Source organism: Pseudophryne corroboree, chromosome 8 (assembly GCF_028390025.1).
Source record: "Pseudophryne corroboree isolate aPseCor3 chromosome 8, aPseCor3.hap2, whole genome shotgun sequence".
Classification (NCBI taxonomy): domain Eukaryota; kingdom Metazoa; phylum Chordata; class Amphibia; order Anura; family Myobatrachidae; genus Pseudophryne; species Pseudophryne corroboree.
The window spans coordinates 18676595-18698244 of record NC_086451.1 but is presented as its reverse complement, the minus strand read 5'-3'; the positions used below and the strand labels follow the sequence as shown (position 1 = coordinate 18698244).

General features: G+C 49.2%; 1 protein-coding gene across 6 annotated transcripts in view; it reads left to right on the top strand.

Moving 5' to 3' along the window:
- CNTRL (centriolin) overlaps positions 1 to 21650 on the top strand; it is a 126335-nt gene that overhangs the window by 42674 nt on the left and 62011 nt on the right. For all 6 annotated transcript variants that reach the window (XM_063935983.1, XM_063935980.1, XM_063935984.1 and 3 more), the window contains 8 exons: positions 11699 to 11919; positions 12231 to 12395; positions 12491 to 12625; positions 17508 to 17653; positions 18737 to 18944; positions 20266 to 20445; positions 20532 to 20711; positions 21146 to 21262. In XM_063935983.1, coding sequence (XP_063792053.1) covers positions 11699 to 11919; positions 12231 to 12395; positions 12491 to 12625; positions 17508 to 17653; positions 18737 to 18944; positions 20266 to 20445; positions 20532 to 20711; positions 21146 to 21262 — 1352 coding nt within the window. The remainder of the gene's footprint in view (positions 1 to 11698; positions 11920 to 12230; positions 12396 to 12490; positions 12626 to 17507; positions 17654 to 18736; positions 18945 to 20265; positions 20446 to 20531; positions 20712 to 21145; positions 21263 to 21650) is intronic.

Sequence of the window (21650 nt, the reverse complement as noted above, 5' to 3'; positions counted from 1 at the left end):
CGGGAACCTCCTATAACCGAGCCAAGTCTCAGTACATCAATGAAAGGGTTCTGGGAAAAATGGTGGCTTCCTACGAAGCAATCCCATTCGTCAGATTCCACGCAAGAAACTTTCCAGTGGGACCTGCTGGACAAATGGCCAGGGTCGCATCTTCAGATGCATCAGCGGATAACCCTGTCACCAAGCACAAGGGTGTCTCTCCTGTGGTGGTTGCAGAGTGCTCATCTTCTAGAGGGCCGCACATTCAGGACTGGGTCCTGGTGACCACGGATGCCAGCCTGCGAGGCTGGGGAGCAGTCACACAGGGAAGGAATCTCCAGAGCTTATGGTCAAGCCTGGAGACATCACTTCACATAAATATCCTGAAGCTAAGGGCCATTTACAATGCTCTAAGCTCAGCAAGACCTCTGCTTCAAGGTCACCCGGAGTTGATCCATTCGGACAACATCACGGCAGTCACCCACGTAAACAGACAGGGTGACACAAGAAGCAGGGGGGGCAATGGCAGAAGCTGCAAGGATTCTTCGCTGGGCGGAAAATCATGTGATAGCACTGTCAGCAGTATTCATTCCGGGGGTGGACAACTGGGAAGCAGACTTCCTCAGCAGACACGACCTCCACCCGGGAGAGTGGGGACTTCACCCAGAAGTCTTCCACATGTTTATAAAACTCGACAAGTATTGCGCCAGGTCAAGGGACCCTCAGGCAATAGCTGTGGACGCTCTGGTAACACAGTGGGTGTACCAGTCAGTGTATGTGTTCCCTCCTCTGCCTCTCATACCAAAGGTACTGAGAATTATAAGATGGAGAGGAGTAAGCACTATATTCGTGGCTCCGGATTGGCCAAGAAGGACTTGGTAACCGGAACTTCAAGAGATGCTCACGGAGGATCCGTGGCCTCTACCTCTAAGAAGGGACCTGCTCCAGCAAGGACCCTGTCTGTTCCAAGACTTACCGCGGCTGCGTTTGACGGCATGGCGGTTGAACGCCGGATCCTGAAGGAGAAAGGCATTCCGGATGAAGTCATTCCTATCCTGATCAAAGCCAGGAAAGATATAACCGCAAAACATTATCACCGCATTTGGCGAAAATATGTTGCGTGGTGCGAGGCCAGTAAGGCCCCGACGGAGGAATTTTTCAAACTAGGTCGATTCCTACATTTCCTGAAAACAGGAGTGTCTATGGGCCTGAAATGGGAGTCCATTAAGGTTAAAATTTCGGCCCTGTCAATTTTCTTCCAAAAAGAACTAGCTTCAGTCCCTGAAGTTCAGACGTTTGTGAAAGGGGTACTGTATATACAGCCTCCTTTTGTGCCTCCAGTGGCACCTTGGGATCTAAATGTAGTTTTGGGTTCCAAAAGTCACATTGGTTTGAACCACTTAAATATGTGGACTTAAAATATCTCACATGGAAAGTGGTCATGCTGTTGGCCCTGGCCTGGGCCAGGTGCGTGTCAGAATTGGCGGCTTTATCCTGTAAAAGCCCTCATCTGATTTTCCATTCGGACAGGGCGGAATAGAGGACTTGTCCTCAGTTTCTCCCTAAGGTGGTTTTCAGCGTTTCACCTGAATAAACCTATTGTGGTGCCTGCGGCTACTAGGGACTTGGAGGACTCCAAGTTGCTAGACGTTGTCAGAGCCCTGGAAATATAGGTTTCCAGGACGGCTGGAGTCAGAAAATCTGACTCGTTGTTTATTCTGTATGCACCCAACAAGCTGGGTGCTCCTGCTTCTAAGCAGACTATTGCTCGTTGGATTTGTAGTACAATTCAGCTTGCACATTCTGTGGCAGGCCTGCCACAGCCAAAATCTGTAAAAGCCCATTCCACAAGGAAGGTGGGCTCATCTTGGGCGGCTGCCCGAGGGGTCTCGGCTTTACAACTTTGCCGAGCAGCTACTTGGTCAGGGGCAAATACGTTTGCAAAATTCTACAAATTTGATACTTTGGCTGAGGAGGACCTGGAGTTCTCTCATTCGGTGCTGCAGAGTCATCCGCACTCTCCCGCCCGTTTGGGAGCTTTGGTATAATCCCCATGGTCCTTACGGAGTCCCCAGCATCCACTTAGGACGTTAGAGAAAATAAGAATTTACTTACCGATAATTCTATTTCTCGTAGTCCGTAGTGGATGCTGGGCGCCCATCCCAAGTGCGGATTGTCTGCAATACTGGTACATAGTTATTGTTACCAAAAAATCGGGTTATTGCTGTAGTGAGCCATCTTTTCTAGAGGCTCCTCTGTTATCATGCTGTTAACTGGGTTTAGATCACAAGTTATATGGTGTGATTGGTGTGGCTGGTATGAGTCTTACCCGGGATTCAAAATCCTTCCTTATTGTGTACGCTCGTCCGGGCACAGTATCCTAACTGAGGCTTGGAGGAGGGTCATAGGGGGAGGAGCCAGTGCACACCAGGTAGTTCTAAAGCTTTACTTTTGTGCCCAGTCTCCTGCGGAGCCGCTATTCCCCATGGTCCTTACGGAGTCCCCAGCATCCACTACGGACTACGAGAAATAGAATTATCGGTAAGTAAATTCTTATTTTCCAAAAATAAAATTTTGCCAATGAAAAAGGTCAACATTTAAATTCTCAGTAGCAATAGATATCCGATCAGAATGCTGACATGTCCTGAATGATGGTATCATCATTATGTGGACTGTGTGCATGTTGACAGTCAAAATGTCGACGTAGCATTTTAGTGCTAAATTTAAGGCTAGGCTAAAATGCTGTATCAACATTTTGACTGCCGACATGTTGACATAATGTACACGTCTGCGTTCTGAGTGACGGCATATCATACCACGCCCAGATAGAGCCTGTTTTATTTTCAGAATTTGTCGTAATGTGTAATATTTGTGTGTCTGTTGTGATTTACACTAGTGACACCTGCTGTGTAATGCGGGAGCCGGGCCGTGTTAGAGACATTTATGTCCCGACACCGCCCCGGACTACAACACAAAGCACTCACTGTGCGGCTACATCTCATCGTACGTGAGATACACGGCCTCGCTCCTATGTCCTCTAACTCCGGAATGTTCACGAGATTAGCTAAAAATAGGAGCATCTGAGGAAGAATTGGGCTCCTACCCTAACATGAATGTGAGACCAGGCTGGTGTATTACAGTGTGTACAGTCTAACCGGTCAGAATCAGAGAGACTCGACTTAATGCGTTGCGGTTTTGCCTTTTTTTAATTTATTTATTTCTCTTACGTCCTAGAGTAGAGGTTCTCAAACTCGGTCCTCGGGAGCCCACACGGTGCATGTTGTGCAGGTAACCCAGCAGGTGCACAGGTGTATTAATTACTCACTGACACATTTTAAAAGGTCCACAGGTGGAGCAAATTATTTCACTAGCGATTCTGTGAGGAGACCTGCAAAACATGTACTGTGTGTGCACCCGAGGACCGAGTTTGAGAACCTCTGTCCTAGAGGATACTGGGGACTCCAAAAGGACCATGGGGTATAGACTGGATCCGCAGGAGACATGGGCACACTAAAAGACTTTGACTGGGTGTGAACTGGCTCCTCCCTCTATGCCCCTCCTCCCAGTTAGATTCTGTGCCCTGGAGAGACTGGACACACACTAGGGGAGCTCTCCTGAGTTTCTCTGAAAGACTTATGTTAGGTTTGTTATTTTCAGGGAGACCTGCTGGCTACAGGCTCCCTGCTTCGTGGGAGTGAGGGGAGAGAAGTCAGACCTACTTCTTCTGAGTCAAAGGCTCTGCTTCTTAGGCTACTGGACACCATTAGCTCCAGAGGGTTCGATCACTTGGTTCACCTAGCTGCTTGTTCCCGGAGCCGCGCCGTCACCCCCCTCACAGAAGCCAGAAGAAAGAAGCCGGGTGAGTATGTGAAGAACAGAAGACTTCAGTGACGGCAGAAGACTACAGAAATGGAGGTACAGCGCGGCGGTCGCGCTGCGCTTAATGCTCCCACACACCAACGGCACTCACAGGGTGCAGGGCACTGGGGGGGGGGGGGAAGAGCGCCCTGGGCATCAAGTTACTGAGGGACTTTTGACTGGCAAAGGATGCATATTCGGTGTATAAAAAAATTCAAATTTAAGCGGGACTACAGCGCGCCGGGAAGGGGCGGGGCTTAGCCGCACAGCTTACCAGCGCCATTTTATCTCCTCACAGCAGCTGCAGAGACGTTGGCCCGGACCTCCACTCTCCTTACAAGTAAAAGGGAGCAAAACGAGGGGGGGGTGGGGGGCACAGACAATTTGGTGCTATATATGTATATGTATTTACAGCGCAGACATCATATATTATTTATGTAGTAGTATATGGGTGCTGGGGTGTGAGTTGGTATACTCCCTCTGTGTTCTCTCTTCAGGCTTCCCTGTGGGTCTGTTCCCCTTTGGCCGGTGTGAGTGTGTCGGTACTGCGTGTTGACATGTCTGAGGCTGAGTGTTCCTCCCCGGAGGAAGTTACTGGGGGCGCGGAGAAGGATTTGGGAATGACTCTGTCGGCACAACAGACTGCTGATTGGGTGAATATGTTAAGTACATTGAATGCAAATGTGGCATTATTGTCTAAGAGGCTGGATAAATCTGATTCTCAGACACAGACGTGGAGAAAATCCATGGAGGACGCTTTGTCTCAGGTACAGGCCCCCTCAGGGTCACAGAAACGTTCCTTTACCCAGATGGCAGATACAGATACCGACACAGACTCTGATTCCAGTGTCGACTTCAATGAGGCCAGTTTACATCCGAAAATGGTTAAGAGTATTCAGTACATGATTGTGGCTATTAAAGGTGTTTTACATATTTCTGAAGTGCCTGCTGTTCCAGATACGAGGGTTTGTTTGTATAAGGGAAAAAAGCCTGAGGTGACTTTTCCCCCCTCTCATGAACTGAACGCTCTTTGTGAAAAGGCTTTGGAGTCGCCTGACAAAAGGTGGCAGATTCCCAAGAGAATTTTTATGTGTTATCCTTTCCCCTCTGACGACAGGGAGAAGTGGGAGTCATCTTCCAATGTGGACAAGGCTCTGTCCCGACTGTCCAAAAAGGTGGCACTTCCGTCTCCTGACACGGCTGCCCTCAAGGATCCGGCGGATCGCAAGCAGGAGACGACATTGAAGGCCATTTTCGTTACTACTGGTGCACTACTCAGGCCTGCTGTGGCATTGGCGTGGGTGAGTAGTGCTATTGCTAAGTGGGCTGAAAATTTAGCTTCTGACATGGATACCCTTGATAAGGATAACATTCTTTTGACTCTTGGTTATATCAAGGACGCTGCAGATTACCTAAAGGATGCGGCGAGGGATATTGGCCTCTTGGGATCAAGGGCCAATGCCATGGCGGTCTCGGCCAGGAGGGCGGTGTGGATTCATCAATAGAATGTTGATGCCGACTCCAAGAAAGCTATGCAAGCTCTCCCTTTTAAAGGTAGTGTCTTGTTTGGTGACGGCCTTGCTGACCTGGTGTCTACCGCTACTGCGGGTAAGTCATCTTTTCATCCTTATGTTTCTGCACAACAGAAAAAGACGCCCCATTATCAGATGCAGTCCTTTCGGCCTAATAAATACAAAAAAGGAAAGGGCTCGTCCTTCCTCGCTTCAAAGGGTAGAGGAAGGGGAAAAAGGTCGCCTGCTGTGTCTGGCGCCCAGGACCAAAAGCCCTCCCCCGCCTCTACCAAGTCCACCGCATGACGCTGGGGCTCCCCTGCGGGAGTCCGTGCCGGTGGGGGGCCGTCTCCGAATCTTCAGTCAGGTCTGGTTTCAATCGGCCCTGGATCCTTGGGTCTTAGACATAGTGTTCCAAGGGTACAAACTGGAGTTTCAGGAGATGCCCCCCTGCCGCTTTTTCAAATCGGCCTTGCCAGTTTCTCTTCCAGAAAGAGAAGTGGTAAATGCTGCGATACAAAAGCTGCGTCAACAGAGGGTCATTGTCCCCGTTCCCCCGTCCCAATGGGGGGAAGGGTTCTATTCGAGCCTCTTTGTCGTGCCGAAGCCGGACGGCTCGGTCAGACCGATTCTGAACCTAAAATCCCTCAATCCATACTTGAAAACTTTCAAGTTCAAGATGGAATCTCTTCGAGCTGTGATCTCCAGCCTAGAAGGGGGGGATTTTATGGCGTCGACATAAAGGATGCCTACTTACACGTCCCGATATTTCCTCCTCATCAGGCCTTCCTATGATTTGCAGTGAAGGATTGTCATTACCAATTTCAGACGTTGCCGTTTGGGCTTTCCACGGCCCCGAGGGTCTTCACCAAGGTAATGGCGGAAATTATGGTACTCCTATGCAAGCAGGGGGTCACAATTATCCCGTACTTGGACGATCTCCTGATAAAGGCGAGATCAAAAGAGCAGTTGCTAAGAAATGTGGAACTCTCCCTGACGGTTCTGCAACATCATGGTTGGATTCTAAATTTGCCAAAGTCTCACTTGATTCCGACAACTTGGCTGCCCTTCTTGGGCATGATTCTAGACACGGAACTACGGAGGGTGTTTCTTCCGGCGGAAAAAGCTCTGGAAATCCAGACCATGGTCAAGGAGATTTTGAGACCAGCAAGAGTGTTGATTCATCAATGCACTCGAGTGCTAGGGAAGATGGTTGCGGCTTACGAAGCCATTCCATTTGGCAGGTTTCATGCCCGGGTGTTTCAGTGGGATCTGCTGAACAAATGGTCCGGGTCTCACCTGCACATGCACCGGAAAATAAGTTTATCTTCCAGGACCAGAATTTCTCTCCTGTGGTGGCTGCAAGGTTCTCACCTTCTAGAGGGACGCCGATTCAGAATCCAGGATTGGGTCCTACTGACCACAGATGCAAGTATCCGAGGCTGGGGTGCAATCACACAAGGAAGAAGTTTCCAGGGAAAATGGTCATGCCAGGAATCTTGTCTCCACATAAATGTTCTCGAGTTAAGAGCCATTTACAACGGCCTCCTGCAAGCGAAGAACCTTCTTCAAGGTCTCCCTGTCCTGATCCAGTCGGACAACATAACAGCGGTGGAGTACCTAAACCGCCACGGCGGAACAAAGAGCAGGGCGTGTTGAGGATTATAAAACGAACAAGGGTTCAGGCAATACTCGTCGTTCCAGATTGGCCACGGAGTGCCTGGTATCTGGATCTTCAGGAATTACTCGTAGAAGATCCTTGGCCACTTCCTCTAAGAGAGGACCTGTTACTGCAGGTGCCATGCGTGTTTCCGGACTTACCGCGGCTGCGTTTGACGGCGTGGAGGTTGAATGCCAAATCCTAGCTCGGAAAGGTATTCCCGGGGAAGTCATCCCCACTCTCCTTAAGGCTAGAAAGGAGGTCACTGCAAAACATTATCACTGTATTTGAAGAAAATATGTGTCGTGGTGTGAAACCAAAGCAGCTCCTGCGGAGGAGTTTCACTTGGGTCGTTTCCTCCATTTTTTGCAGGCAGGCGTGGATGCAGGCCTGAAATTGGGTTCCATCAAAGTGCAGATTTCGGCTTTCTCTATTTTCTTTCAAAAAGAATTGGCCGCCCTTCCTGAGGTTCAGACTTTCGTGAAGGGAGTGCTGCATATCCATCCTCCGTTTGTGCCACCCGTGGCACCGTGGGATCTTGAAGTGGTGTTACAGTTTCTTATGTCTCACTGGTTTGAACCTTTGCGAAAGGTTGAGTTGAAGTTTCTCGCTTGGAAAGTGGTCATGCTTTTGGCCTTGGCGTCTGCCAGACGAGTGTCAGAATTTGTCTCACAAGAGCCCATATTTGATTTTTCATGTGGATAGGGCGGAATTGAGGACTCGTCAACAATTTCTGCCGAAGGTGGTTTCTTCGTTTCACATAAATCAACCTATTGTGGTACCTGTGGCTACGGAGGCTGTCGCAGTCCCAAAGTCTCTTGATGTCGTAAGAGCTTTAAAAATTTATGTCGCCAGAACGGCTCTTGTTAGGAAAACGGAAACACTGTTTGTCCTGTATGCTTCCAACAAGATTGGAAATCCTGCTTCCAAGCAGACTATTGCAAGCTGGATTTGTAATACGATTCAGCTTGCTCACTCTTCGGCTGGGTTGCCATTGCCGAAGTCAGTAAGGGTCCATTCTACCAGGAAAGTGGGCTCGTCTTGGGCGGCTGCCCGAGGGGTCTCGGCACTTCAACTTTGCCGAGCAGCTACGTGGTCGAGTTCAAACACTTTTGCTAAGTTCTATAAGTTTGATACCCTGGCTGAGGAGGACCTCATGTTTGCTCAATCGGTGCTGCAGAGTCGTCCGCACTCTCCCGCCCGGTCTGGAGCTTTGGTATATACCCCATGGTCCTTTAGGAGTCCCCAGCATCCTCTAGGATGTAAGAGAAAATAGGATTTTAATACCTACCGGTAAATCCTTTTCTCCTAGTCCGTAGAGGATGCTAGGCGCCCATTCCAGGGCGTACTGTTTCTTGCAGTTGTTTTCTTGGTTGTTGTTTTCGGTTACACGATAGTTGTGTATCGGTTACGTTCAGCTTGTTGCTGTTTTTTTCGTTCATACTGTTATCTGGTTTCCTGCTAATCCAGTTGTACGGTGTGTTGTGGTGTGAGCTGGTATGTATCTCACCTTAGTTTAACAAAAATCCTTTTCCTCGAAATGTCCGTCTCCCCTGGGCACTGTTCCTATAACTGAGGTCTGGAGGAGGGGCATAGAGGGAGGAGCCAGTTCACACCCAGTCAAAGTCTTTTCAGTGTGCCCATGTCTCCTGCAGATCCCGTCTATACCCCATGGTCCTTTTGGAGTCCCCAACATCCTCTATGGACTAGGAGAAAGGGATTTACCGGTAGGTACTAAAATCCTATTATTATTTTTTATTGAAAACTTTTCAGTATATACAATTACAAAACACAAAGAAGAATAAAGAGTAATAAACAAAGTGTCCATGTATGACAGCGGTCAGGGAACAGGGGTAAATTACCCCAAATAGAGTAAAAATGAAATTCCTGGGGGTAATGGACGGTCGTGCTGCCGAGACACAGACCCGTCCAGCACCGTCCGGCTCGCGATGTGACGTGCTGAGAAAGTGTTAATTAACCCATTCATTGCCAAAAAATAATAAAAGAAACATAAAAAGAAAAATTATATATATATATATATATATATATATATATATATATATAATATACACACACACACACACACACACGAGTCTCTCAGAAATGCCATATAAACAATGATAACCAGTATATATACACAATAATATATGATATCCTTCCTTTCAAATCGAGGGGGTAACGTCGGCGTATCTAAATATATTTTGTGGTGAAAGGTAAAAAAGTTCCCTGACCCCTGATGTATGACATATGAGCGAGCATTGGGGGGGGGAAAACATATCAAAGTGAACACGACTGACATATAGCGAAGGTAGGTACAAAGGACCATCAGGAAGCACCTCCAGTATATATAATATTGCATGGCATTGCACGTGATCAAAAGTTCAGGGAGCTAAATATCAGGAGCTGCATGGAGCGGTGTTGCTATCAGAGGGCACGCATCCGCTCCCGCCGATCACTGGAGAGGCCCGAGATCACCGCCCACTTAAGCTTTAACGGCGCAGGAGCGGCATTGAGATCAGCGTGTAGGAAGGAGGGGTGGTCTTCAGTATGCCGACTGACGGGATCCCGGCGCACAGTATACCGGTTCCCGGGATCCCGACAGCTGGCATACTGACACTTATTCTCCCTCGTGGGGGTCCACGACCCCCCTGGAGGGAGAATAAAATAGCGTGTAGCGCGCCACCGTACCCGTAGCGTGGCGAGCGCAGCGAGCCCGCAAGGGGCTCATTTGCACTTGCCACACTGTCGGTAAGCCGGCGGTCGGGCTCCCGGCGCCGGTATGCTGGTCGCCGGGAGCCCGACTGCCGGCATACCATAGTGAACCTTGAAGGAGACCTGTTTCTGAGAACCAAGGCCTCAGAGCAGAGACTTAATTGGGGGAGTTAAAGGGAGCAATCCCAACTTCAGCAAGTACAGGGTGTCGTATTGCAGATATCCGTACAGCGCTGTGTGATGTCGGCCAAACTCTCCACGCAGCACAGCAAAGGATTTAAAAATCTCCATCATAAATGTGGCCTACAGAGGAGAACTCACACAAGACCCAAATATTGTCAGAATTGAGCTTCCTCAGCTAGAACTAGTAGTCATTCAACCACAGGGGTGCTGCGGGATCAACTCCTGTCCAGCCATACAAAGTATGAGCAAAGCTCCAACCCAGTAGGGTATGACGTAGCAAGGGAGCCTGGTCCGAACAGAGACCTGTAGACGGCAGAAGCTGCAGTGGTTTCGGCGGGATACTGACAGCCGGCAAATTAACTGCATCCCCTGCAGTGGAGTAAGTGACAAAACCATCTGCTAGGCCGGGAGGCCCATAGGAGTAGACTCACCGATAGACGACACCCAGTTCACAAGATGCACACGCTGGGAGGCCATATAATATGAGCGTAAGTTAGGGGGAGGGGAGGGGGGGGGGAATCCCTAGATGCCTTAGATGTAGTCAGAATTCCACTCATCACCCCAGACAAGGGAGGAGAGGGTACTATAGACAGAGGTGATCGCTTTCTTAGGAAAATATGTTGGCGAGTACTGGAGATGGTATTTTACCTGGATGCTCATCTTGAAAAAGATTAGATTCTCCTTATGATATCGCCTTTACTATTCTCCACGGTTACCACGTTTATTTTATACCATTTAGTGCATGTGAATATTGATTGGAGAAATAACCTGGACAATATAAGGGAGTAGAGATATCAGTGCTGAGAGCCTGTTCCTAGGCGACCGACCTCTCCACTGATCGTCTGATCCTGATATGGTAATAAAAAAAGTAAGAGTAATACCCCTTTTCCACTAGTGTAGCACCGGTCGCAGCCGTGTCGCCTGACACGGCTGCGACCCGCGCTACAGCCCCCTGCAGACAGCGCTCACCAACCCAGCAATTGCCGGGTTGGTGACGCGCTAGTGATGCGGCAGGGGCGGCGCTGGGAGATCACATGATCTCCCAGCGCCGCCCTCCCTATGCGCTGTGAACGGGAGCCGTGTCGCCTCGACGCGGCTCCCGTTCACACTAGACAGCTAGCCGGGTTGAACACGCGTTCAACCCGGCTAGCTACCTGGGTAGGATTCCCGGATCACTTGATCCGGGAATTTGCCGGGGAACCCTTTTCCACTATGGAAAATCCCGGGTAAATATGTGCCCCCGCGCATTTACACGTGTTTAAAAAAGCTAGTGGAAAAGGGTATTAGTAACTGTGCACCTTGGTAAAACCATGTTACACTGCAGGTGTGCGTGTGTGTTGCTGTGTACAAATAAAGCTTTCCAGCATCTGTGGGCTACATGCGAAAGCAGACAGTATTTACCCTGCATGCAAAATTTATGTTAAATTTGAACCCCTTGCATTGCAACGTGGCTTGTCCAGGTGCATAGTTACTTGCTCGTTGTTACTTTATACCCAAATCATAATCGGGGCCTGAGATAATTAACTGTCCCTGACGTTCCTCTACAACCTCATCCCCACGTCTTCATATTGCTGCTGTGACTCCTTCAGCACATGAGCAAATATCTGTTTCTACTGGGAGGGCAGCATCACAAAATTCCATCCATGGTACTATGTATTCTGTCTTCCATAGAGATGTGAGTTGATGCGGGCACTGGGGGAGGGCCTGGGGTCATGTCTGTCATAGTGAATTATCCCAAAAGTGGAGTTTGCATTTCTATAATGCTGATTGTTTTGTGTCTCTGTGCTCCACCCAGGTCAGATAGCTGCAAATGAGGCACTAAAGAAGGACCTGGAGGGGATAATATCCGGCTTGCAGGAATACCTGGAGAGCATTAAGGGGCAGGCCAAACAAGCCCATGATGAATGTCGGGAACTTCAGTCGGAGCGGGAATTGCTGCTGCAAAGGCTGGAGGAGCTGGAAGAGGAGAGGGAGAGACTGGAGGCAGCAGCACTGGATGCCGGAGACATGCAGAAGGTATAGATATTCCACTGATATTCATCCCATCAAGTCTGCAACCAATAGGAAATAACCCTGCACGCAACCCATCGGTTATTACTTTTATAGAGAGCCGGTGGACTGTCAGGGTTTATACGTTTTATTGTTTTCCTATAAAGAGGTTTCTTACACATGCGTGCAGAACATTCCTCATTAACGTCATGTTTCCCCACATATTGGACATCTAACGCATGATAGCCGATGTGCAGGGGTAGGGACGTAGATGAACCGCTGCAGATACTATATCGGGGAGAGAACAGATGATCATGTGACAGTGTCTGTAATTACAGGAGATTGAAGAGCTGGAGCGCAGGCTGCAGGAGCAGCAGGAGGAGAATGAATCTCTGCGCCGGGCACAGGGAGACCTTGGTGCGTACGAAGCCCAGCTTACAGCACAAGAGGCCGAAGTCAGCCAGCTGAGAGAAGAGCTGGACAGGAGGAAGCGGCAAGGACAGGTGAGGGGGTTGGGGGGGAGGGGGGGAACTGTCACTTGGCTGACGGGAGGTTATGACAAGGAGAGAAATTCCAATGCTATATGTGACCCTTGCAGGCAGAGAAATCCGCCCTGAGAGCCGAGCTGGACAGGGAGCTGCGAGCGCTGGAGACTGCGCAGAGTAAAGCTCACTTGTTGGAGGAGAAAGAGAAAGATGCCAAAAAACTCCAGTCCCAAGTCACCCAGTTACAGGTAGGTCCCATCTGTGCACATATAGGTATAGATCTCCGGACACATGTAATACAGACAGTCCTAATGTTCCCTCACTCTCAGGACACGTGTAATACAGACAGTCCTAATGTTCCCTCACTCTTAGGACACGTGTAATACAGACAGTCCTAATGTTCCCTCACTCTTAGGACACGTGTAATACAGACAGTCCTAATGTTCCCTCACTCTCAGGACACGTGTAATACAGACAGTCCTAATGTTCCCTCACTCTTAGGACACATGTAATACAGACAGTCCTAATGTTCCCTCACTCTTAGGACACGTGTAATACAGACAGTCCTAATGTTCCCTCACTCTCAGGACACGTGTAATACAGACAGCTCCGGTGTCCCCTCACTCTCAGGACACGTGTAATACAGACAGTCCTAATGTTCCCTCACTCTTAGGACACGTGTAATACAGACAGTCCTAATGTTCCCTCACTCTCAGGACACATGTAATACAGACAGTCCTAATGTTTCCTCACTCTCAGGACACGTGTAATACAGACAGTCCTAATGTTCCCTCACTCTCAGGACACGTGTAATACAGACAGTCCTAATGTTCCCTCACTCTCAGGACACGTGTAATACAGACAGTCCTAATGTTTCCTCACTCTCAGGACACGTGTAATACAGACAGTCCTAATGTTCCCTCACTCTCAGGACACGTGTAATACAGACAGTCCTATTGTTCCCTCACTCTCAGGACACGTGTAATACAGACAGTCCACAGTTCTAATGTTCCCTCACTCTCAGGACACATGTAATACAGACAGTCCTAATGTTCCCTCACTCTTAGGACACGTGTAATACAGACAGTCCTAATGTTCCCTCACTCTCAGGACACATGTAATACAGACAGTCCTAATGTTTCCTCACTCTCAGCACACATATAATACAGACAGTCCTAATGTTTCCTCACTCTCAGGACACGTGTAATACAGACAGTCCTAATGTTCCCTTACTCTCAGGACACGTGTAATACAGACAGTCCTAATGTTCCCTCACTCTTAGGACACATGTAATACAGACAGTCCTAATGTTCCCTCACTCTCAGGACACGTGTAATACAGACAGTCCTAATGTTCCCTCACTCTCAGGACACGTGTAATACAGACAGCTCCGGTGTCCCCTCACTCTCAGGACACGTGTAATACAGACAGTCCTAATGTTCCCTCACTCTTAGGACACGTGTAATACAGACAGTCCTAATGTTCCCTCACTCTCAGGACACATGTAATACAGACAGTCCTAATGTTTCCTCACTCTCAGGACACGTGTAATACAGACAGTCCTAATGTTCCCTCACTCTCAGGACACGTGTAATACAGACAGTCCTAATGTTCCCTCACTCTCAGGACACGTGTAATACAGACAGTCCTAATGTTCCCTCACTCTCAGGACACGTGTAATACAGACAGTCCTAATGTTTCCACACTCTCAGGACACGTGTAATACAGACAGTCCTAATGTTCCCTCACTCTCAGGACACGTGTAATACAGACAGTCCTATTGTTCCCTCACTCTCAGGACACATGTAATACAGACAGTCCTAATGTTCCCTCACTCTCAGGACACGTGTAATACAGACAGTCACTGTTTCCCCTCACTCTCAGGACACATGTAATACAGACAGTCCTAATGTTTCCTCACTCTCAGGACTTGTGTAATACAGACAGTCCTAATGTTCCCTCACTCTCAGGACACATGTAATACAGACAGTCCTAATGTTCCCTCACTCTCAGGACACGTGTAATATAGACAGTCCTAATGTTCCCTCACTCTCAGGACACGTGTAATATAGACAGTCCTAATGTTCCCTCACTCTCAGGACACATGTAATACAGACAGTCCTAATGTTCCCTCACTCTCAGGACACATGTAATACAGACAGTCCTAATGTTCCCTCACTCTTAGGACACATGTAATACAGACAGTCCTAATGTTCCCTCACTCTCAGGACACATGTAATACAGACAGTCCTAATGTTCCCTCACTCTCAGGACACGTGTAATACAGACAGTCCTAATGTTCCCTTACTCTCAGGACACATGTAATACAGACAGTCCTAATGTTCCCTCACTCTCAGGACACGTGTAATACAGACAGTCCTAATGTTCCCTCACTCTCAGGACACGTGTAATACAGACAGTCCTAATGTTCCCTCACTCTTAGGACACATGTAATACAGACAGTCCTAATGTTCCCTCACTCTCAGGACACGTGTAATACAGACAGTCCTAATGTTCCCTCACTCTCAGGACACGTGTAATACAGACAGCTCCGGTGTCCCCTCACTCTCAGGACACGTGTAATACAGACAGTCCTAATGTTCCCTCACTCTTAGGACACGTGTAATACAGACAGTCCTAATGTTCCCTCACTCTCAGGACACATGTAATACAGACAGTCCTAATGTTTCCTCACTCTCAGGACACGTGTAATACAGACAGTCCTAATGTTCCCTCACTCTCAGGACACGTGTAATACAGACAGTCCTAATGTTCCCTCACTCTCAGGACACGTGTAATACAGACAGTCCTAATGTTTCCACACTCTCAGGACACGTGTAATACAGACAGTCCTAATGTTCCCTCACTCTCAGGACACGTGTAATACAGACAGTCCTATTGTTCCCTCACTCTCAGGACACGTGTAATACAGACAGTCCACAGTTCTAATGTTCCCTCACTCTCAGGACACATGTAATACAGACAGTCCTAATGTTCCCTCACTCTTAGGACACGTGTAATACAGACAGTCCTAATGTTCCCTCACTCTCAGGACACATGTAATACAGACAGTCCTAATGTTTCCTCACTCTCAGCACACATATAATACAGACAGTCCTAATGTTTCCTCACTCTCAGGACACGTGTAATACAGACAGTCCTAATGTTCCCTTACTCTCAGGACACGTGTAATACAGACAGTCCTAATGTTCCCTCACTCTCAGGACACGTGTAATACAGACAGTCCTAATGTTCCCTCACTCTCAGGACACATGTAATACAGACAGTCCTAATGTTCCCTCACTCTCAGGACACGTGTAATACAGACAGTCCTAATGTTCCCTCACTCTCAGGACACATGTAATACAGACAGTCTTAATGTTCCCTCACTCTCAGGACACGTGTAATACAGACAGTCCTAATGTTCCCTCACTCTCAGGACACGTGTAATACAGACAGTCCTAATGTTCCCTCACTCTTAGGACACGTGTAATACAGACAGTCCTAATGTTCCCTCACTCTCAGGACACATGTAATACAGACAGTCCTAATGTTCCCTCACTCTCAGGACACGTGTAATACAGACAGTCACTGTTTCCCCTCACTCTCAGGACACATGTAATACAGACAGTCCTAATGTTTCCTCACTCTCAGGACTTGTGTAATACAGACAGTCCTAATGTTCCCTCACTCTCAGGACACATGTAATACAGACAGTCCTAATGTTCCCTCACTCTTAGGACACATGTAATACAGACAGTCCTAATGTTCCCTCACTCTCAGGACACATGTAATACAGACAGTCCTAATGTTCCCTCACTCTCAGGACACGTGTAATACAGACAGTCCTAATGTTCCCTTACTCTCAGGACACGTGTAATACAGACAGTCCTAATGTTCCCTCACTCTCAGGACACGTGTAATACAGACAGTCTTAATGTTCCCTCACTCTCAGGACACGTGTAATACAGACAGTCCTAATGTTCCCTCACTCTCAGGACACGTGTAATACAGACAGTCTTAATGTTCCCTCACTCTCAGGACACGTGTAATACAGACAGTCCTAATGTTCCCTCACTCTCAGGACACGTGTAATACAGACAGTCCTAATGTTCCCTCACTCTCAGGACACGTGTAATACAGACAGTCCTATTGTTCCCTCACTCTCAGGACACGTGTAATACAGACAGTCCTATTGTTCCCTCACTCTCAGGACACGTGTAATACAGACAGTCCTAATGTTCCCTCACTCTCAGGACACGTGTAATACAGACAGTCCTAATGTTCCCTCACTCTTAGGACACATGTAGTACAGACAGTCCCGGTGTCCCCTCACTCTCAGGACACGTGTAATACAGACAGTCCCGGTGTCCCCTCACTCTCAGGACACGTGTAATACAGATAGTCCCGGTGTCTCCTCACTCTCAGGACACATGTAATACAGACAGTCCCGGTATCCCCTCACTCTCAGGACACGTGTAATACAGACAGTCCCGGTGTCTCCTCACTCTCAGGACACATGTAATACAGACAGTCCCGGTGTCTCCTCACTCTCAAGACACATGTAATACAGACAGTCCCGGTATCCCCTCACTCTCGGGACACATGTAATACAGACAGTCCCGGTGTCCCCTCACTCTCAGGACACGTGTAATACAGACAGTCCCGGTGTCCCCTCACTCTCAGGGGATGAGGGGGACAGAGACCTAGGAGTACTCTGGGTGAAGTGCTCTCTGTGTAGGGAATGTCGGGGTGAGGGGGACAGAGACCTGGACATGCTCTGGGTGAAGTGCTCTCTATGAAGTGAATGTCAGGGGGTGAGGGGGACAGAGACCTGGGTGTGCTCTGGGTGAGGCGCTCTCTGTGTAGTGAATGTCAGGGGATGAGGGGGACAGAAATCTGGATGTGCTCTGGGCGGGGTGGCAGAGATAGTGTGGAGGGGGGATGGGCCGGTATTCTCAGCAGATGCTTCCAATCTTACAGTAGCAATCCTTTCGTTGTCTGACTACAGCACTTCAAAATCAAATCTATGACCGTTTTCTATGTTGTGCAGAACGTAAGGGGTTTTGTAATTGAGCGTGCCCTAAGGAAACATGTAGTTGCCCCTATATGTGTCCTGTTTCCCCACAGAGAGAGAACGCCTCTTTGAAGAAACATCTGGAGAACCTCCAGACGCAGATGGATGAAGCTCTAGATAACTTGGTTCATCCAGAACAGATCACAGCCAGAGTCTCCGAGCTGAAGAGGAAACTGCAGACCGGTGTTGGGGAAATGAAGTGAGTACTCTCACTCCCGAATAGTTTAAGTGACTGGTATCCCCTCGTCTATGTCGCAGTGTACTGACCGGACTTCAGCGCTGGGGGTGGAGCCAAACCAGTGATTCAGTCACCGAGGGTGGGACGGGGGAAGAGTACGTGACACCTGATTCACTGCCATGCATCTGGTGCGGTCAGCATCCGATGGTATAGATGCTGAAATTCCGGCGCGGAACCCTGACCATATTGGGGTGAGGATTAGGCACTACGGGGGGGGGGGGGGGGGGGTTAGTAGCCGCCACCCCCCGAGTCTTATCCCTGGCCATCACCCCCTGTGATTAGCCGTAACCGCCACCCCCACTATCTTAGCCCTAGCCGCCACCCCAGCGGGTTGGGGTTGGGGGCAGGGGAGAGGTAAATTAATTACCCCGTCGGCATTTTAAAAATCAGGATGCTGCGGTCGGTCATGTGACTGCAGACATCCCAAATGCCGGGATTTTTAGATCACACCCCAGTTTTCCATAACGTGATACAACCAGGGCTACTTCCTGCAGTATCCAAACTGTTTTACTAATGACGTATATGTTTCTGTACCGTATAATTTGCGTTCGTATGGTGTTATGTTTTGGAAAAGTCCCCTCTCTCTGTCTATAAGATACATTAGGGTTGTTCACAATGTGGCGCTGGGAGACGTGTAACAGGAACCTTTGTCGCCCCTAAATTGCGCTCTTTAGTTCGCCGTCCCATAGGGATGTGTATTAAATTGTGCAGTGTCGGGGTTACAGTATCTCTGGCGGGCATCACACTTAATTGAATGGACCCCGTTGATTACATTGCAATTCAGTGTTTTGTATAGTGTTTCGGTCACGTTCTGTCAGTCCAGAACTGGATTTATAGTGAGAATAACGTGTTATTATTAATTGGTCATGCTGTATATTATAATGCATTGCTTTGCAGAGAGTACCTGGCTCTACCCAAGGTTGGTGTAACGGAGCAGGAGCAGTATTGTATATACTCATGCCCATACAATGGGCAGCTGCCATGCTCTGATCGTATGTACGAGCTTGTATTGTCTTTATGGCGTTTTAACCTTTCCCACCCCAGGTGTTCCGGTCCCTCAGATGTTCTTGGGCAGAGTCTTGCGGAGCTGCAGCAACAGATGAATGACATTCTCAGTAAGGGGGAGGTAGAAAAGCGGGAGGCCCAGGAGAGACAGAGGAAGTTACAGGAGGAGATCGCCGCCCTGCAGGAGCGAGCCAGGGAGGCTCCAGGGGATTACAAGAGGGCGTGCAACAAGGCAGCCGAAGCCAAGGTGCGTGTAAAGAGTGTAGGCCGAGATCTAACACTTGTATCCTCTGCAGTGCTCCAGTGTGAGTACTCAACTGCCACCGGCGTCCAAGTACAAGTATCCTCATCTAATATTACTTCAGCCATGTGGCCAGGGTAGTGATTGGCCGGCATCCCTGCGCACCACCCAGCAGCCCACACTCAGTGCAGCGGAGCGAGCGCTACAAAGGGCTTCTACACTGTCCAACAATCCAGCCATGCAAAACGATTGCAGATGTCCCATCTGTGGGTGCCACGCTGCTGATTGCATTAGTGAGATGGGTGCATCATGCCCTGTGCCGGCTTCGGATGTCCTGACTGTAGGTGTATGTACTGAACGCTGGACGTACAATGGTTTGGGTTAGGTTTACGTTGTCGATGTTGTGTGTGTCAGGTTGCGGCAGTTATGAGGTAACACTAAACCGAATCCGAACTCTAACCACCCCCTTCCCGCAGCCTATCCCTAACCCCTTCCCGCAGCCTATCCCTAACCCCTTCCTGCAGCCGATCCCTAACCCCTTCCTGCAGCCGATCCCTAACCCCTTCCTGCAGCCGATCCCTAACCCCTTCCTGCAGCCGATCCCTAACCCCCTGCCGCCGCCGATCCCTAACCCCTTCCCGCAGCCTATTCCTAACCCCTTCCTGCAGCCTACCCCTAACCCCTTCCCGCAGCCTACCCCTAACCCCTTCCCGCAGCTGATCCCTAACCCCTTCCCGCAGCTGATCCCTAACCCCTTCCCACAGCTGATCCCTAACCCCTTCCCGCCGCCGATCCCTAACCCCTTCCCGACGCCGATCCCTAACCCCTTCCCGCCGCCGATCCCTAACCCCTTCCCGCCGCCTACCCCTAACCCCTTCCCGCAGCCTACCCCTAACCCCTTCCCGCAGCCTACCCCTAACCCCTTCCCGCTTTTGCAGCCTGGCCCTAACTGTCTGCATTCAGATGTTGACATTGTGAACATGTCGACGTCCTGCAGACATGTTCCATATCCACATTTCAACAGTGTAGACAACATTACTGTCTATGTGATGACGGCATCCCTACTGGCGCGGCATTCCGTATTGCCCGGGAAGATCTGGATTTCCCCCTGATGGCCAGCCATGGTACCTTGAACGAGAAGGGGCAATAAGCTTATCCCATACAAGGCATTACTAGATCAGCGCTAGCATGCTGTTACTGTGACTACAGTTGTCGTTGGAGATAGATATACGGGAGACCTCTATGATTGTATTGGGAGAAGGAGTCTGTCTCGCAGATATACAGTTTTCTATCCATACACAGCAAATGACTTTTCCCATATCTGCAGATTCAGCTAGAGAAGAGGCAGAACGAAGCCAGAGTGCAGGAGCTGGAGAACGAGGTCCGACAGTTACACGAGAGGCTGAGGACCATGGAGGACATACAGGGCCTGGCCGACCAGCAGCTGGTGGAGGCAGACGAGGAACGGGAGAGGCTGCTTGCCGAGCTCCATGACCTGGAGAATGAGGTGGTGCCACTAACTCTGATCTACGCACAGAAACGTATGTAGCCATCGTAGAACGCACACGTCTGACGCGTCTTTCTTTCCCCCAGAGGAGAACGGAGGACTCCCGGGCGCAGAAGCAGTTCTCCGGACTGAATAAAGAACTGAAGGAACTGAAGAGAGCTCTGGCCATGTCGGACAAAATGGCTGCCTCAGAGCTGACTGACGCCAAAGACCAGCTCAAGTCTCTGCACGGCACAGTGCGTCAGATCAACCGCGAGCGGGCTGAGGTATCGCAAATCACTTTCACTGGAAATGGACAGTAACTCGTATAGGACAGAACGTTTTATGACCACTTTACATAAGAGAAAAATTACTTTCTGGAGTTTTATAATCACCTATTAGAAATGTTTTCCTTTCACCAACTTGCTGTAGCCGGGAAACACGAACCTGAAAAACTATGAATATTTCACCCAAAATTTCATGGAGAAATCTTTTGGTGAAAGTGTTTCTCCTTTAAAATTAGTGGCCCGTTTCTGGTAATTGCTGTAGATCTTTTGGAATGTGAAAATGATTGTGTCTTGTACACCGTTTGCTGCGCGTAACTACCACAGTCGCCAATCACAAACCGTAAAAAGGCCCGTCCCTGCCTATTGGTAGAGTACGGCTGCGGAAGGTTACGCAGTTAGGGACCAGTAACATGGAAGATTGTCTCTTGCTGTAGGAAATCGAGGAAGCGGATAATTTCTGCGCTCAGGCAGCCCAGGGGCTCCGGGATCTCGCTAAAGCGGAGGCGGAGATAGAACTGCTGCAAGAGCTGCTTCAAGACAGGGAGAAGCAGGTGAGTTGTAAGCCCCCCCGAGAGTCGCGCACAGCAGTCGCACCTCACCTGACCTTACCGCTCGCCGTATGTCACACACTCCAGGCCCGTCAGCGTTTCATGCCATTACCCGTAAAGTGTATTCAGCGTATTAAAGGAACAGATTTTCTGCACACATATACAGAATACCAGTTACCACAGTGCTGACAGCGCACGTTCCGTGCGCACCACTGCGGGGTGCGAGCAAAACCCTGTGATACCGGTGGACACATTGCGCCTGATTCTGAGTGGAAGTAAAGTAGCTGTAAAGTTGTGTACAGTATAAGCACAATGATATAGGACTGTGCCCTTTAAGGGGGTGGTATTCATGTGACCGACGGTCGGGAGACTGACGGTCACATGACCTCCT